The sequence below is a fragment of the Ranitomeya imitator genome, chromosome 1 (genome assembly GCF_032444005.1).
Source record: "Ranitomeya imitator isolate aRanImi1 chromosome 1, aRanImi1.pri, whole genome shotgun sequence".
Taxonomy (NCBI): Eukaryota; Metazoa; Chordata; class Amphibia; order Anura; family Dendrobatidae; genus Ranitomeya; species Ranitomeya imitator.
Window position 1 is genome coordinate 35,338,431 of NC_091282.1, and position 18,062 is coordinate 35,356,492.

Here is an 18,062-nt window from a genome sequence, read left to right on the forward strand (position 1 = left end):
ATGGGGCAGATTGCTGGACACACTGAATACTGGAGACCATGGGGCAGATTTCAGGACACTGAGGCAATGCTGGAGACCCTGGGGCAGACTTCTGGACATACTGGGGCAATACTGGAGACCATGGGGCAGATTGCTGGACACACCGGGGCAATACTGGAGACCATGGGGCAGAATGCTGGACATGCTGGACACAATGCTGGACACAATGCTGGACACAATGCTGGACACAATGCACAAAGAGCATTGTGAATGCTGGACACAATGCTCCCAGGTGCCTTCTGGGAGAAGCGAAGTCTCCCTAAGCTAGAAGATCGTTGGGTACAGCCGGGACCAGCTGCTTCGAAAGCATCACCAAACCAGGGATTCAAGCTTCAGGAGGCTAATTTGCATATTCCAGGTGCCTTCTGGGAGAAGCGAAGTCTCCCTAAGCTAGAAGATCGTTGGGTACAGCCGGGACCAGCTGCTTCGAAAGCATCACCAAACCAGGGATTCAAGCTTCAGGAGGCTAATTTGCATATTCCAGGTGCCTTCTGGGAGAAGCGAAGTCTCCCTAAGCTAGAAGATCGTTGGGTACAGCCGGGACCAGCTGCTTCGAAAGCATCACCAAACCAGGGATTCAAGCTTCAGGAGGCTAATTTGCATATTCCAGGTGCCTTCTGGGAGAAGCGAAGTCTCCCTAAGCTAGAAGATCGTTGGGTACAGCCGGGACCAGCTGCTTCGAAAGCATCACCAAACCAGGGATTCAAGCTTCAGGAGGCTAATTTGCATATTCCAGGTGCCTTCTGGGAGAAGCGAAGTCTCCCTAAGCTAGAAGATCGTTGGGTACAGCCGGGACCAGCTGCTTCGAAAGCATCACCAAACCAGGGATTCAAGCTTCAGGAGGCTAATTTGCATATTCCAGGTGCCTTCTGGGAGAAGCGAAGTCTCCCTAAGCTAGAAGATCGTTGGGTACAGCCGGGACCAGCTGCTTCGAAAGCATCACCAAACCGCGCGCCGTAATTTTTGCCTGTAGGACATTATTGCAAGAGAGCTTGGCTGAGTAGATTACACAAGAAGGAAAACACACAGCAAGTCAGCAGGATCTAGGAGCAACATGGCAGATGTGACAACCTACATGGTGAGCTGCAGCATGTGCTACATGTTCACAGATCGACCAGAAGAAGAATCCAATTTCACCTGTCAGAAGTGTAGACTAGTGGCCCTTTTAGAAGAAAAGGTGCGGGGTCTGGAAGAAAGAATAGCAACTTTGAAACTCATCAAAGAGAATGAAGACTTTCTAGACAGAACAGAAGCATCTCTACTGGTCACAGAAGGTGCAAAAAGTGTCAGAGAACCTCCAAAAGCAGATGAGTGGAAGCATGTGACCAAAAGAAGCAAGAAGACCATGGAGAAATCACCAACCACACAACTGAAGAACCGATATCAAATCTTTGTAGAGGATGAAGATGGCACACCTAAGAATGAAGCAATACCAGCAAGCAAAAAAGAAAAGGGCACACAGCAACAAGTGACAGCAAAAAGTACAGCCAAGAAGCAACGAAGAGTGGTGGTGGTGGGAGACTCACTACTGAGAGGCACCGAAGCAGCCATCTGCAGACCGGACATAACTGCAAGAGAAGTATGCCGCCTTCCAGGTGCGATGATCAAGGATGTGACCGATAGGATACCAAAGCTCTTCAGCTCCAAGGACGTCCACCCATTTCTTCTGATACATGTTGGCACCAATGACACGGCAAGGAAGGACCTACCGACAATCTGCAAGGACTTTGAAGAGTTGGGGAAGAAAGTAAAGGAACTGGATGCACAGGTAGTTTTTTCTTCTATCCTTCCAGTAGACGGGCATGGCACCAGGAGATGGAACAGGATCCTTGATGCAAACAACTGGCTAAGACGATGGTGCAGACAACAAGGATTTGGATTCCTGGACCACGGTGTGAATTACTGGTATGATGGACTCCTCGCCAGAGACGGACTACACCTCAACAAACCTGGGAAACACACATTCGCCAGAAGACTCGCTACACTCATCAGGAGGGCGTTAAACTAGAAGAAGAGGGGACGGGAAGAAAAACATTAGACTCGAACAAAGACGACCCAGGAAAACATACTCAGAAGGGAGGTAAGAACATTTCTAAAACAATCCACAGCGAGGAGATTGGAACAAAACAAAATCCTCTAAACTGCATGCTCGCAAACGCCAGAAGCCTGACAAACAAGATGGAAGAACTAGAAGCAGAAATATCTACAGGTAACTTTGACATAGTGGGAATAACCGAGACATGGTTAGATGAAAGCTATGACTGGGCAGTTAACTTACAGGGTTACAGTCTGTTTAGAAAGGATCGTAAAAATCGGAGAGGAGGAGGGGTTTGTCTCTATGTAAAGTCTTGTCTAAAGTCCACTTTAAGGGAGGATATTAGCGAAGGGAATGAGGATGTCGAGTCCATATGGGTTGAAATTCATGGAGGGAAAAATGGTAACAAAATTCTCATTGGGGTCTGTTACAAACCCCCAAATATAACAGAAAGCATGGAAAGTCTACTTCTAAAGCAGATAGATGAAGCTGCAACCCATAATGAGGTCCTGGTTATGGGGGACTTTAACTACCCGGATATTAACTGGGAAACAGAAACCTGTGAAACCCATAAAGGCAACAGGTTTCTGCTAATAACCAAGAAAAATTATCTTTCACAATTGGTGCAGAATCCAACCAGAGGAGCAGCACTTTTAGACCTAATACTATCTAATAGACCTGACAGAATAACAAATCTGCAGGTGGTTGGGCATTTAGGAAATAGCGACCACAATATTGTGCAGTTTCACCTGTCTTTCACTAGGGGGACTTGTCAGGGAGTCACAAAAACACTGAACTTTAGGAAGGCAAAGTTTGACCAGCTTAGAGATGCCCTTAATCTGGTAGACTGGGACAATATCCTCAGAAATGAGAATACAGATAATAAATGGGAAATGTTTAAGAACATCCTAAATAGGCAGTGTAAGCGGTTTATACCTTGTGGGAATAAAAGGACTAGAAATAGGAAAAACCCAATGTGGCTAAACAAAGAAGTAAGACAGGCAATTAACAGTAAAAAGAAAGCATTTGCACTACTAAAGCAGGATGGCACCATTGAAGCTCTAAAAAACTATAGGGAGAAAAATACTTTATCTAAAAAACTAATTAAAGCTGCCAAAAAGGAAACAGAGAAGCACATTGCTAAGGAGAGTAAAACTAATCCCAAACTGTTCTTCAACTATATCAATAGTAAAAGAATAAAAACTGAAAATGTAGGCCCCTTAAAAAATAGTGAGGAAAGAATGGTTGTAGATGACGAGGAAAAAGCTAACATATTAAACACCTTCTTCTCCACGGTATTCACGGTGGAAAATGAAATGCTAGGTGAAATCCCAAGAAACAATGAAAACCCTATATTAAGGGTCACCAATCTAACCCAAGAAGAGGTGCGAAACCGGCTAAATAAGATTAAAATAGATAAATCTCCGGGTCCGGATGGCATACACCCACGAGTACTAAGAGAACTAAGTAATGTAATAGATAAACCATTATTTCTTATTTTTAGGGACTCTATAGCGACAGGGTCTGTTCCGCAGGACTGGCGCATAGCAAATGTGGTGCCAATATTCAAAAAGGGCTCTAAAAGTGAACCTGGAAATTATAGGCCAGTAAGTCTAACCTCTATTGTTGGTAAAATATTTGAAGGGTTTCTGAGGGATGTTATTCTGGATTATCTCAATGAGAATAACTGTTTAACTCCATATCAGCATGGGTTTATGAGAAATCGCTCCTGTCAAACCAATCTAATCAGTTTTTATGAAGAGGTAAGCTATAGACTGGACCACGGTGAGTCATTGGACGTGGTATATCTCGATTTTTCCAAAGCGTTTGATACCGTGCCGCACAAGAGGTTGGTACACAAAATGAGAATGCTTGGTCTGGGGGAAAATGTGTGTAAATGGGTTAGTAACTGGCTTAGTGATAGAAAGCAGAGGGTGGTTATAAATGGTATAGTCTCTAACTGGGTCGCTGTGACCAGTGGGGTACCGCAGGGGTCAGTATTGGGACCTGTTCTCTTCAACATATTCATTAATGATCTGGTAGAAGGTTTACACAGTAAAATATCGATATTTGCAGATGATACAAAGCTATGTAAAGCAGTTAATACAAGAGAAGATAGTATTCTGCTACAGATGGATCTGGATAAGTTGGAAACTTGGGCTGAAAAGTGGCAGATGAGGTTTAACAATGATAAATGTAAGGTTATACACATGGGAAGAGGGAATCAATATCACCATTACACACTGAACGGGAAACCACTGGGTAAATCTGACAGGGAGAAGGACTTGGGGATCCTAGTTAATGATAAACTTACCTGGAGCAGCCAGTGCCAGGCAGCAGCTGCCAAGGCAAACAGGATCATGGGGTGCATTAAAAGAGGTCTGGATACACATGATGAGAGCATTATACTGCCTCTGTACAAATCCCTAGTTAGACCGCACATGGAGTACTGTGTCCAGTTTTGGGCACCGGTGCTCAGGAAGGATATAATGGAACTAGAGAGAGTACAAAGGAGGGCAACAAAATTAATAAAGGGGATGGGAGAACTACAATACCCAGATAGATTAGCGAAATTAGGATTATTTAGTCTAGAAAAAAGACGACTGAGGGGCGATCTAATAACCATGTATAAGTATATAAGGGGACAATACAAATATCTCGCTGAGGATCTGTTTATACCAAGGAAGGTGACGGGCACAAGGGGGCATTCTTTGCGTCTGGAGGAGAGAAGGTTTTTCCACCAACATAGAAGAGGATTCTTTACTGTTAGGGCAGTGAGAATCTGGAATTGCTTGCCTGAGGAGGTGGTGATGGCGAACTCAGTCGAGGGGTTCAAGAGAGGCCTGGATGTCTTCCTGGAGCAGAACAATATTGTATCATACAATTATTAGGTTCTGTAGAAGGACGTAGATCTGGGTATTTATTATGATGGAATATAGGCTGAACTGGATGGACAAATGTCTTTTTTCGGCCTTACTAACTATGTTACTATGTTACTATGTTACTATGTTACACTGGGGCAATACAGGAGACCATGGGGCAGATTGCTGGACACACCGGGGCAATACTGGAGTCCATGGGGCAGAATGCTGGACACACTGGGGCAATACTGGAGACCCTGGGGCAGATTTCTGGACACATTGAGGCAATGCTGGAGACCCTGGGGCAGACTTCTGGACACACTGGGGCAATGCTGGACACTGGGGCAGATTGCTGGACACACTGGGGGTAATATGCTGGACACACTGGGGCAATGCTGGACACTGGGGGTAATATGCTGGACACACTGGGGCAGACTGCTGGACACACTGGGGAAAGGCTGGACACTGGGGCAGATTGCTGGACACACTGGGGGCAGTGCTGGACATACTGGGGCAGATTGCTGGACACACTGGGGGTAATATGCTGGACACACTGGGGCAGATTGCTGGCAACATGGGGGTAATATGCTGGACACACTGGGGCAGATTGCTGGACAACATGGGGGTAATATGCTGGACACACTGGGGGCAGGACTTGAGGCATGGGCAGAATGTAGATACGGGGCATGATTGGAGACACGGGGCAGGATTGGATCATGGGGCAGGACGGAAACGATGGAGGCTGGTGGGGCAGGATGGGGAGATTATATGGGGTAGAATGGATACTCATGAGGGCAGGATGCGAGAACATATGGCTGGAGCCAGGAATGAGATAAACGGGGCCAGGGTAGGGAATAGTGTTACCATAGGGGATAATTAAGGGATATTATTACTGCAGTGATGTATTTATTTTATTTTTTGAGTATACTGTTTTAAATGGGGGGCGGTCCTGTTACTGTGCAGAGTGACACTATATCACCTTTTTTTCTTCATGTGATGTAATGTAGAAGTTGTGAAAAATTAAGTAATGTGTTCTGCAAGCGGAGCTCGAGATAACTGTGTTATTTCCTGCAGAAACGAGTCCTGGCTGGAAGGAATGATGGCGGTCTGTGCTGGATGAAAGATGAAGGACTTCACCTAGAGACGTCACTGGTGAGTCAGTGTTACCTATACACTGACACTATACACTGTATACTATATACAGAGCTCCTGTGTACTATGTCACCAGTGATCACTGTATTACCTCTACACAGACACTGCATACTAAGTACAGATCTCCTGTGAATACTGGCACTTATGGTGATAGTATTGTGGTTTTTTTTTTTATTACTGATCAGTATTGTAGTATTCAGTCACTATGTGGTGGTAATATGTGGTCTGGAAATGTTGCGGTGGTATTTGTCCCTTGTATGTAGTATTATTCGGTCACTATGTGGCCTGGTCATGGTGTGGTGGTATTAAGTCACAGGTGTGGCATGTGGGGGTGACACCATTAGGCCCAGTTTAAGTTCTACAAAACAGCAAAATAGGAAAACCATTTTTGATAACCTTTGTGTGTATTGAGCCGGGGGGGGCGCCAAACTCGGGAACAGCCCCGGGCGGCAAAAGCTCTAGCTACGCCTCTGAGCAGGAGCATTTATACGGAGACTTGATCACACACAGGTGGATTATATTTATCATCATTAGGCATTTAGGACAACATTGGATCATTCAGAGATCCACAATGAACTTCTGGAGTGAGTTTGCTGCACTGAAAGTAAAGGGGCCGAATAATATTGCACGCCCCACTTTTCAGTTTCTGAATTTCCACAAAAATTTAAAATAACCAATAAATTTAGTTCAACTTCACAATTGTGTTCCACTTGTTGTTGATTCTTCACCAAAAATTTACATTTGGCATCTTTATGTCTGAAGCATGATATGTGGGAAAAGGTTGATAAGTTCCAGGGGGCCGAATACGTTTGCAAGGCACTGTAGCCCCCAGCCCAGCACCATTGCACCTCACTGGTCTTTGACTTCGGAGTTGGCAGCCATAGACCGGTTGGGGACATCAGAGCCGCAGTGTCGGGGAAGCGGGGGATCTCTACCACATTTCCTGCCTTTGGCCACTTTTTTGATCTTCGGAAGCCCCCTTAATATACATAACAATGTCCCGATGGCCCCTCCAGTCTGGGCCCCGTGTCGATACCATTTTTCTGGCCTGATACCCAGTAACAAACTGAGAAATGAGTGATGAATAGGATATAACGAATATTAACGTGACGCGTTTGTCCTGCAGGTCCCAGGTTGGCCACTAGCTGGCGGTATCAGTCTTGGCTTCCTTTGGTCAATGACCGGCCATGGTGGATGTCAGTGTGCCGCACAGCGGTGGGTGGGGCGCCTGGCGGTGGACTCACCTCTCACAGTCAGGTAGCTGTGTGCCAGCTCAGCGAAGGCCATGGCCAGCCTCCAGTGGCCGTCCCCGTGGACGATCCTACTTAGGGCCACGCAGCGGATTAACTCCTTGTGTGCCTTCAGCAACTGCTGGAAAGAAGATGAGCTGAAAAATGTGCAAAAAATTAAAAAAAAACTGCTAACACTTTAGTGGAGGTGACATTTTTATCTCTTGCTTTGAAAGTGATGAGAGAAGGAATCCTGCCGTCCTCGGAGGGTCCGCAGCCCCCCATGACTACGGACAGACCTCTGGGGTCACCTTGTTGTCGCTGGTGTACTGCGCCACCATCATCTGAGTCCGGGCCAGCTTGTCCACCGGAAGCATCCGAGTCTTCATGTCGGGGGCCGGGGTCTCTGCTCCGTCACATGACCTCTCTGTACAGTTTGGGGGGCCGCCATCGTCTTCCTCAAGGACAGATTTTGGGGTCCTGTTCAGTAAACAAAAGAAAACACAAGTCTGGAATATCATTTTTAGGTCCAGGAGAGTTATTGTGGGGACACCGAGACTAGCACTGTAATGGGGGCACTGGGGAGAGCACTATTACAGGGGCACTGGAGCGGGCAATGTTATGGGGCAAAGGTGGGGCACTGTTATGAGTGGAAAGGGTGGGGGGCACTATTACAGGGGCACTGGAGCAGGTACTGTTATGGGGCAAAGGTGGGGCACTGTTATGGGGGCACTGGGGAGAGCACTATTACAGGGGCACTGGAGCAGGTACTGTTATGGGGCAAAGGTGGGGCACTGTTATAAGGGCAAAAGAAATGCATTGTTATGGGGGCATGGGAGCAGGAAGAGTAGTAGGGACACTAAGACCAACACTGCTATGGGGGCGCTGGGCATTGTTATTGGGGCACTAAAGCAGGCATTGTGATCGGGCACTGGCATGGGTCTAGTAGAGCAGGAACTGTTAAGGGGGCATCGAGCCCAGCACTGTTATGGAGGCACTAGGCAGGCCCTGTTATGGGGGAATTGAGACCGGCACTGTTATGGAGGCACTGGGCAGGCCCTGTTATGGGGGAATTGAGACCGGCACTGTTATGGAGGCACTGGGCAGGCCCTATTATGGGGGAATTGAGACCGGCACTGTTATGGAGGCACTGGGCAGGCCCTATTATGGGGGAATTGAGACCGGCACTGTTACGGAGGCACTGGGCAGGCCCTATTATGGGGGAACTGAGACCAGCACTGTTACGGAGGCACTGGGCAGGCCCTATTTTGGGGGTAACTAAGACTGGCACTGTTATGGAGGCACTGGGCAGGCCCTATTATGGGGGAATTGAGACCGGCACTGTTACGGAGGCACTGGGCAGGCCCTATTATGGGGGAACTGAGACCAGCACTGTTACGGAGGCACTGGGCAGGCCCTATTATGGGGGAATTGAGACCGGCACTGTTATGGAGGCACTGGGCAGGCCCTATTATGGGGGGAACTGAGCCCAGCACTGTTATGGGGGCACTGAGACCGGCCCTTAGATGGGGTCTCTGCGGCTCATCCTGTTATGGGGGCAATGTTTCCGGCGCTCCTGAAGTTCGGGACACTATGGACACAATAATGGCGGCTGGATCTTTTATTGTGTGGGATCGTGGCGGACAGTGTTACGTACGAGCACAGCGATCCCAGGTCCTCGAACACGGAGTCGGTGGGGATACGTATCGGGACAGACGACATTATCTCCAGGACAGCTGTAATAAAAATAACGGCGTGGGTCATTTCTTCATCGCGGTGGTCGGCCATTTAACTCCTTGGTTATCATAGTAAATAGCGAAAAGTTGTTTAATTGCCATGGTAACAGGGAGCTTAATAAAAGCCCCGTAGGCCTGTCATGGCTCTTTCACTAAGGTAGCAGAATACGGACTGTGGTACAGTGTCAGACATCACAATACAGGGAGTCACTGACGTCATCAGGGGCATCAGTGATGTCATCAGGGGCATCAGTGATGTCATCAGGGCTTTACTGACATCATCAGGGACATCAGTGATGTCATCAGGGGCATTAATGATGTCATCAGGGGCATTAATGTGAAAAAAATTAAATTGTATATAAACATTGGAACATTTACAAAATTTCCATCAAGTCGTCTATAATGAGTTGTGGAATAAAACATTATTTAGTGTAAAAAATAAAATCTACAAAATATATCTGTAGCTGATTTGTGTGCTTTTTTCCCCACTTTCCCTCCTCAAAAAATGAATTAAAATTATACAGTACACGACACGCACCGCAAAATAATGGCATTAATAATATAACCTGACCCGTAAAAACACGGACAGATGGAAAAATAAAAAGAAACGACTCAATTAAAAAAAAAAAAAATTAGTTTTGTCCTTTAAGGCCTAAAACAGCTGTCGTTAAAGGGTTAAGGGGACCCTCAAATGAGAGCAAAGAGTCCATGTGATCCGTCTCCCTGCCGGTCTCTACGAATGCAAAAATGAGCGTCGTCTGCGAACCCCGCAGTTTCCTAATTTACCCCGGACGCCCCCATACAACCTGCGTACTCCTCACAGCTGACCCTCGTCTCTGTGTTTCAGCCTCCAGCCCTCTGTGCTTTGTTTGTTTACACCGCTTGTCTCGTTGCTATGGGGATTTAGAAGAAGCATCTTGACAACAGGAGCGGGGTGTGGGCACTCTGGTGCATTGTGGGTCCTGCTTCCATGTCCTCCATTGTGAGTGTGGTCGCTGCCAGGAAGTCATTTAGGCTATGTGCACACGTAGAATGGTCCACTGCGTTTTTCCTGCAGATTTATTGCGGATTTACCACGGTTTTTGTGCAGATTCCACACCTGCGGTTTTCTTATTATGGAGCAGGTTGGGAATAAATCGGTTTCACTTACTAAAAGTCAATCAATACATTAAAATCTAATATTTGTTCAAAAAGGGCGAAAATGCTGTATAAAAGCTTCATTTACGATCAATCCCTTTAATGTTCAATATGCAATACCCATAATAGCCACATGGTGGCAGCACTGCCCCATGTAATGAACAGAGACTCTTCTCTGGGACTTTCCTTGCTCTTCTGTTCTGCAGGAATTCTTTGTGGTTTTCATGATCTCTGCTTGTTGTCATTGAATGGAAGCATGGCATCTCTATTTCCACCACATGTGATCCGGCCCTTGGCTCATTTCCGTGTAATGTGGGACAGCCATCATCTGTTCCCTCATATCCCAGGGTCACATCTAAGCACAGAAACCAGGCACATGGCTTCCTGAGTGTGAGACCCCCAGCAGCAATCTGGGGGGAGACTAAGTCCAATGTGAGCACTCAGGGCATGATGGGAGTTGTAGTGACTGAGGTTGGGGAAAACTCAATAGAGACGTCAAAAGGTATTCTTTATGTTAACTGTTCTACACCTCTTCATGACCTGTACATGGCCATTTCCTTCCCTACCCTTGAGGACCAGGTCCATTTCCTTCCCCAGAGGACCAGGACCGTTTCCTTCCCTACCCTAGATGACCAGGGTCGTTCATCCTTCACTAACCTAGAGGACCAGGGCAGTTTCCTTCCCTAGAGGACCAGGACCATTTCCTTCCCTAGAGGACAGGACCATTTCCTTCCCTAGAGGACAGGACCATTTCCTTCCCTACCCTAGAGGACCAGGGCAGTTTCCTTCCCTAGAGGACCAGGACCATTTCCTTCCTTAGAGGACAGGACCATTTCCTTCCCTACCCTAGAGGACCAGGGCAGTTTCCTTCCCTAGAGGACCAGGACCATTTCCTTCCTTAGAGGACAGGACCATTTCCTTCCCTAGAGGACAGGACCATTTCCTTCCCTACCCTAGAGGACCAGGACCGTTTCCTTCCCTAGAGGACCAGGACTATTTCCTTCCCTAGAAGACAGGACGATTTCCTTCCCTACCCTAGAGGACCAGGGCAGTTTCCTTCCCTAGAGGACCAGGGCAGTTTCCTTCCCTAGAGGACCAGGACTGTTTTCTTCCCCAAAGGACCAGGCCCATTTCCTTCCCTTCCCTAGAGGACCAGGACCGTTTCCTTTCCTACCCTAGAGGACCAAGGCCGTTTCCTTCCCTAGATGACCAGGGCTATTTCCTTCCCTACCCTAGAGGACCAAGGCCGTTTCCTTCCCTAGATGACCAGGGCCGTTTATCCTTCACCAACCTAGATGACCAGGTCGTTACCTTCATGACCGTAGAAGACCAGGGGTGCTATGGTTACTTTAACATTAGTTGAGCAATTATCTCTACCCCAGTCCACCAATTATGTAACCTTTACTAAACTAGAGGCCCACAGATGTTACCTAGGGATCTATTAAACCATTTGCTTCCCTAGACCACCAGGAAAGTTCTCATGAACCTCTTCACCATTAGGGTTATGCGCATGTAACCATTATTTATAGTTCAGCATTTGCATCATATGGCGGCATTATGTGGACCCTGTATGGGAGTATGATGGGTCATCGTATGGGGATATTCCAGTGGACTACATGGAGGACCCCACATGGAGCTGGAAGACCACTTTAAGCTCTTGGGATAGGAGGAATCGATACTCGTGTGCTCCATCATCTACTTCTACCCGATCCTTGGGTACAAGCCTCATACAGTGAGTGTGGACCCCTGACCCCGTGGTCTCATATTCCCCAATTATTTTGTCCTCTTTCAAGATGTTCCAGTATCTATTTACAATTCTCTTAAGAATGTGGGTGTTGGCATTAAAGTGCGTGACAATGGGGACGGCGTCAGTCACTGTGTGGTTATTTTCTTTCACCTTATTTTGAAGTAACTTTGTTCTTGGTAAATCTTCCACTATCTTTTTTAGTTTGGATCAAAGAGCTTTCATCATATCGTTTGTCGTAGAACTTTATTTGGTCAGGAGATTCGCCTCCAAATTAAAATCCTGTGTCTTGGAGCAATTCCTGTGTGCCCGGATGAGTTGGCTCTTTGGAACGTTTAGAAGCCAACTCGGAAGAAGGCAGCCATCTAATGAAATATAGTTGTACAATACGTCGAGTCTGGATTGTTCCTTCTTCTATATTTAAATCTAAAAAGTTCATTGACCCCGTGCTGGTGGTTCCAGTAAAATTAAAAAAAAAAATATATATTTGTTTTTATTTAATTCAGTGACAAAAAAAAATTGGACAATCAATTAGGGCCACCAGACCATATATTTAAAAAAAAAAGAAAAAGAGGTCGTCAATAAAACGCTGCCATAGGACCAGGTTCGTCCGTAGTGAGTCATGTCTGTAGCTGGTTTCTTGTTCCCACCTGCCCACGTACAAATTGGCATAACTCGGTGCGAACCTTGTACCCATGGCGGTTCCCCATTGCTGGGAGTAGTGGTGCATCTCATAACGGAAATAGTTATGAGTCAGTATAAAGTGCATGCATTCTACAATAAAAGACATTTGGTCACTGGATAAAATCCGATCTATCAGCTAATCTATCCAAATTCTATGTAATTTCTTTCCTCCCATCTTAGGATGCACCTCAGCGCAAATAAAACGTCTTTAATTTGCGCATATATTTACAGCACACCCGCCTTGATGAGTTTTCTGCTCATTTGCTTCTTGGACAATCTTCCTAATACAAAGTGATTTCCTGATGATCCCGGCCTCCATGACGCTGATTTAAGGAGGCAGGAGGGTGTTGTTTTTTTTTTGTTTTTTTTATTATTATTATTTCCATTTCCTCTGCTGTGTTATGACATGAGGCTCAGACAGATCTGCTAAACCTGGAGTGACCCCCTTGTTACATGGGACTGCCGAGGCCTCGCTGTCTCCTGGAGCTTTTCGTTACCGTACGGTAGAAAATAGGGGTAAAAAAAAATGAAGATGAAAACGCCAGAAAAAAAGGAATATTCTCTCCATGATTCATGGTAGTCGGGGCTTTTGCATGTAGATCCTGGAGCCTCAGGTTGCACCTTTGGTGACAGCTGTTTACATAGAGCAACATCTACTCAACCAGAGAAGCTGCACAGTATACTGCCTCTCTACACTACACAGACTTGTTTTAGGTCCCTACCATTTGATAAAGGGAAGTATGAAAAAATTAAGAACACAAAGCAGCTCAGACTTCTCATACAAAATAGAAAATTACAATGATTGATCTTTTGGTTTACACCAATTGTTTCAGTATGTTTCAGTATATGCCAATTGGTGCAAAATGTAATAACTTTCACTTTTTACCTAAAATTTTCCTAAAATATTTTATTAATCTTTCTGATAAATTTTAAGATAAAAAAGGGTTTATTATTACCAAAATAACTTTCTTTTAGCGTTTTTATACTGGCACGTTACATACCTTATGTCCTGCAGGCACGGGCACATAGGTGTAAGCGGGATAGGACCGGATGGGGCCGGTTAGGGGTGCACTGGCCCAACATTGCAGAGGGAGGACTTTAGGTAGGATCACGGAGGAGCAGGCACAATGGCGGAAGAGCAGCACAATTGTGGGGGAGACCGAGCAATCAAAGTATCAGGCGCAATCACGGGGGGGGGGGGGGGGGGGAGCAGGAGCAATCGCAGAAGAGCAGGCGCAATCACGAGGGAGCAGGCGCAATCACGGGGCAGCAGGAGCAATCACGGGGGGGGGGAGCAGGCACAATCACAGAAGAGCAGCCGCAATCACAGGAGGAGCAGGCGCAATCACGGGGGAGCAGGAGCAATCACGGGGGGGAGCAGGAGCAATCACAGAAGAGCAGCCGCAATCACAGGAGGAGCAGGCGCAATCACGGGGGAGCAGAAGCAATCACGGGGGGGAGCAGGCACAATCACAGAAGAGCAGCCGCAATCACAGGAGGAGCAGGCGCAATCACGGGGGAGCAGGAGCAATCACGGGGGGGAGCAGGAGCAATCGCAGAAGAGCAGGCGCAATCACGAGGGAGCAGGCGCAATCACGGGGGGGGGGGAGCAGGAGCAATCACGGGGGGGAGCAGGAGCAATCACAGAAGAGCAGCCGCAATCACAGGAGGAGCAGGCGCAATCACGGGGGAGCAGGAGCAATCACGGGGGAGCAGGAGCAATCACGGGGGAGCAGGAGCAATCACGGGGGAGCCTGCACAATAACGGGGGAGCAGGAGCAATCACGGGGCAGCAGGAGCAATCACGGGGGGAGCAGGAGCAATCACGGGGGGAGCAGGCGCAATCACGGGGGGGGGGGGGGAGCAGGCACAATCACAAGAGCAGCCACAATCACGGGGGAGCAGGCGCAATCACGGGGCAGCAGGAGCAATCACGGGGGGAGCAGGCGCAATCACGGGGGGAGCAGGCGCAATCACGAGGGAGCAGGAGCAATCACGGGGGGAGCAGGCGCAATCACGAGGGAGCAGGAGCAATCACGGGGGGGGGGGGAGCAGGCACAATCACAGAAGAGCAGCCGCAATCACGGGGGAGCAGGCGCAATCACGGGGGGAGCAGGCGCAATCACGAGGGAGCAGGCGCAATCACGAGGGAGCAGGCGCAATCACGAGGGAGCAGGAGCAATCACGGGGGGGGGGGGGGAGCAGGCACAATCACAGAAGAGCAGCCGCAATCACGGGGGAGCAGGCGCAATCACGGGAGGAGCAGGAGCAATCACAGGGGGGGCGGGAGCAATCGCAGAAGAGCAGGCGCAATCACGGGGGAGCAGGCGCAATCACGGGAGGAGCCTGCACAATCACAGGGGAGCCTGCACAATCACGGGGGAGCCTGCACAATAACGGGGGAGCAGGAGCAATCGCAGAAGAGCAGGCGCAATCACGGGGGAGCAGGTGCAATCACAGGAGGAGCCTGCACAATCACAAGTGAGCAGGAGCAATCTCGGGAGGGGGGGGAAGGGGGGAGCAGGCGCAATCACGGGGGGGGAGCAGGCGCAATCACGGGGGGGAGCAGGCGCAATCACGGGGGGGAGCAGGCGCAATCACAGGGGAGCCTGCACAATCACGAGGGAGCCTGCACAATAACGGGGCAGCAGGAGCAATCACGGGGCAGCAGGAGCAATCACGAGGGAGCAGGAGCAATCACGGGGGGGGGAGCAGGCACAATCACAGAAGAGCAGCCGCAATCACGGGAGGAGCCTGCACAATCACGAGGGAGCATGCACAATAACGGGGGAGCAGGAGCAATCACGGGGGAGCAGGAGCAATCAGGAGGGGGGGGGGGGGGAGCAGGAGCAATCGCAGAAGAGCAGGTGCAATCACAGGAGGAGCAGGTGCAATCACGGGGGAGCAGGAGCAATCACGGGAGGGGGGGGGGAGCAGGCGCAATCACGGGGGGGAGCAGGCGCAATCACGGGGGGGGGGGAGCAGGCGCAATCACGGGGGGGGAGCAGGCGCAATCACGGGGGGGAGCAGGCGCAATCACGGGGGGGAGCAGGCGCAATCACGGGGGGGAGCAGGCGCAATCACGGGGGGGGGGGAGCAGGCGCAATCACGGGGGGGGAGCAGGCGCAATCACGGGGGGAGCAGGCGCAATCACGGGGGGAGCAGGCGCAATCACGGGGGGAGCAGGCGCAATCACGGGGGGAGCAGGCGCAATCACAGGGGAGCAGGCGCAATCACAGGGGGGGGGGAGCAGGCGCAGTCACGGGGGAGCAGGCGCAATCACGGGGGGGAGCAGGCGCAATCACGGGGGGGAGCAGGCGCAATCACGGGGGGGAGCAGGCGCAATCACGGGGGGGAGCAGGCGCAATCACGGGGGGAGCAGGCGCAATCACGGGGGAGCAGGCGCAATCACAGGGGAGCAGGCGCAATCACAGGGGGGGGGGGGAGCAGGCGCAGTCACGGGGGAGCAGGCGCAATCACGGGGTGAGCCTGCACAATCACAGGGGGGGGGGAGCAGGCGCAGTCACGGGGGGAGCAGCCGTAGCCTGATGTAATGGGTAATTGGGTTTGGTGGATAAAATCCGATTATGAAGTTGAACACAGCCATAAATAATATAATAAATAATACTATAACGCAGTCGATCATTTATTGGTAATTTTATTTTTTTATTATTCCTTTATTTTGCTGGAGTGGCAGACAATGCAGACATCATTATTAGGCAATAAACCCCATCATAACAAATACATAAACTGTATATAAAATAATTTCTAACGTTTCTGGAAAGTTAGACCAATGTATATATTTTACTACTCCGATCTATAAAATTAAGCAGCAAAACATTTTTCATTTTTATTTTTTTTACAATAACCGAAACAAAAAACAAACAAAAAAAAAAGGCTACATAAATTTAACATATAATATTAAAAAGGTATCAATCTAAAATAATATTACTGCATAGAAAACTAAATTACTTTGCTACCTTTAACTGTTGTGGTCAGGGAGGTAAAGGGGGTTATGTATTTGGAGTAGGTGCTACAACATTTACCTGGAGACTCTTCAACTAATGGGGGCTTAACGGAGGAAAATCGAAAGTGCTACATGTAGCAAATGGGGTTGTGGGATTTCCTAGCGCTGTTTATAGGAAAGAAGCCGACTTGGGGGAATAACTGCATCTATCTACACAAATAACCAGCAATTAGTGTCCTTCACCTACTAAAACGTGATATCCCACCTTAAGCCCCACCCCTGCAGAACCAGGAACACCCATTCTACGCTTATGGTCATAAGCTCCACCCCTGCAGAACCAGGAACACCCATTCTAGGTTTATTTGCATAAGCCCCACCCCTGCAGAACCAGGAACACCCATTCTATGTTTATTTGCATAAGCCCCACCCCTGCAGAACCAGGAACACCCATCCTATGTTTATTTGCATAAGCCCCACCCCTGCAGAACCAGGAACACCCATTCTAGCTTTATTTGCATAATCCCCACCGCTGAAGAACTAGGAAAACTTTTTCTGGGTTCATCTGAATAAGCCCCCCTTTCTATTTCAAGGGACAATCCCATGAAAAAAGGAGAGTTGGGGCATGCTATAAGGAACATTTACCCTCAAGTTGCTAGAAATTATTTTCTGCTTCTTTAGTCCTATGTGTATTTTGGCAAAGATTAGTGACAAGCGGGGCCTGACACTATGGCGCCCACATAGGTTGACACTCAAGATTCCTGACCTATAAAAAACCAATCTGTAATCAATCCCCTGCTCTAGTTTTGCTACATAATTAAGCAGATTTGCATTCAATAGCCTATGGAAACTGAGTGATGATGCCTTAAAGGGCATTTCCATTTGTGACCATCATATTACCATTTATACATAGATATAATCTACATATAAACAGGAGTCACTTTCTAAATACATTTCATTATTTCTCTTTTACGGTTACAACACTGCGGAGCTTTGAAGTTCGGCCATTTTGGTGCTCACCGGCTGCAGGAGGAAATAATCGCGTCTCACACTGGTATCTGTCTAAAGGCTACTGAATGAGGACATCAGCGCTACGGGAAGCAGCAGGTTTCATCTCTTGGGTTCTGTTATAAGGAGCTAACTGACCACGATAAATACTAAAAAGTGGAACCGGCGGTTTCTTATCAAAAAAGTATAAAATAACGTCATTTTCTGATACAGAAGAACTCATACGTGTGATCTCCAGCATTAGTCATATTAGAGGCAGTGCTGTATGAGCTGATCCTGCTCGTCTCGCGTCACATCTTCTGAGTCTGACTCTTGCACATGGTCAGGATTTGTTTTAGCACCTTCTGGACATCTTCATCCATTTGGCCCTGGGGGAAACAGAAAAGGTTAGAAGGCGGCAATAGCACAGCCGGGGTCAGAGGGTCTGACGTCATCCTCCACCAACATCATCCTCCACCAACATCATTATCAAA

At 48.2% G+C, this 18,062-nt stretch overlaps 2 protein-coding genes across 5 annotated transcripts in view; both read right to left on the reverse strand.

Annotated features, from left to right (window-relative positions):
• The window catches only part of TTC23L (tetratricopeptide repeat domain 23 like), an 83,442-nt gene extending 73,522 nt beyond the window's left edge, over positions 1 to 9,920 (reverse strand). The window contains exons 1-4 of one of the 3 annotated variants that reach the window (XM_069745971.1): positions 9,859 to 9,920; positions 8,974 to 9,052; positions 7,628 to 7,796; positions 7,332 to 7,455 (exon numbers count right to left, since the gene is read on the reverse strand). In XM_069745971.1, coding sequence (XP_069602072.1) covers positions 7,332 to 7,455; positions 7,628 to 7,796; positions 8,974 to 9,038 — 358 coding nt within the window. In that variant the 5' untranslated portion in view covers positions 9,039 to 9,052; positions 9,859 to 9,920. Of the gene's footprint in view, positions 1 to 7,331; positions 7,456 to 7,627; positions 7,797 to 8,973; positions 9,235 to 9,858 lie in introns of those variants that run through there. The other 2 variants (XM_069745972.1, XM_069745970.1) reach the window with 2 other exon arrangements.
• A 6,338-nt stretch (positions 9,921 to 16,258) lies between these two features.
• Positions 16,259 to 18,062, reverse strand: part of RAI14 (retinoic acid induced 14) — a 102,097-nt gene continuing 100,293 nt past the window's right edge. For both annotated transcript variants that reach the window (XM_069745974.1, XM_069745973.1), the window contains one exon: positions 16,259 to 17,957. In XM_069745974.1, the coding sequence (XP_069602075.1) occupies positions 17,880 to 17,957 (78 nt within the window). In that variant the 3' untranslated portion in view covers positions 16,259 to 17,879. The remainder of the gene's footprint in view (positions 17,958 to 18,062) is intronic.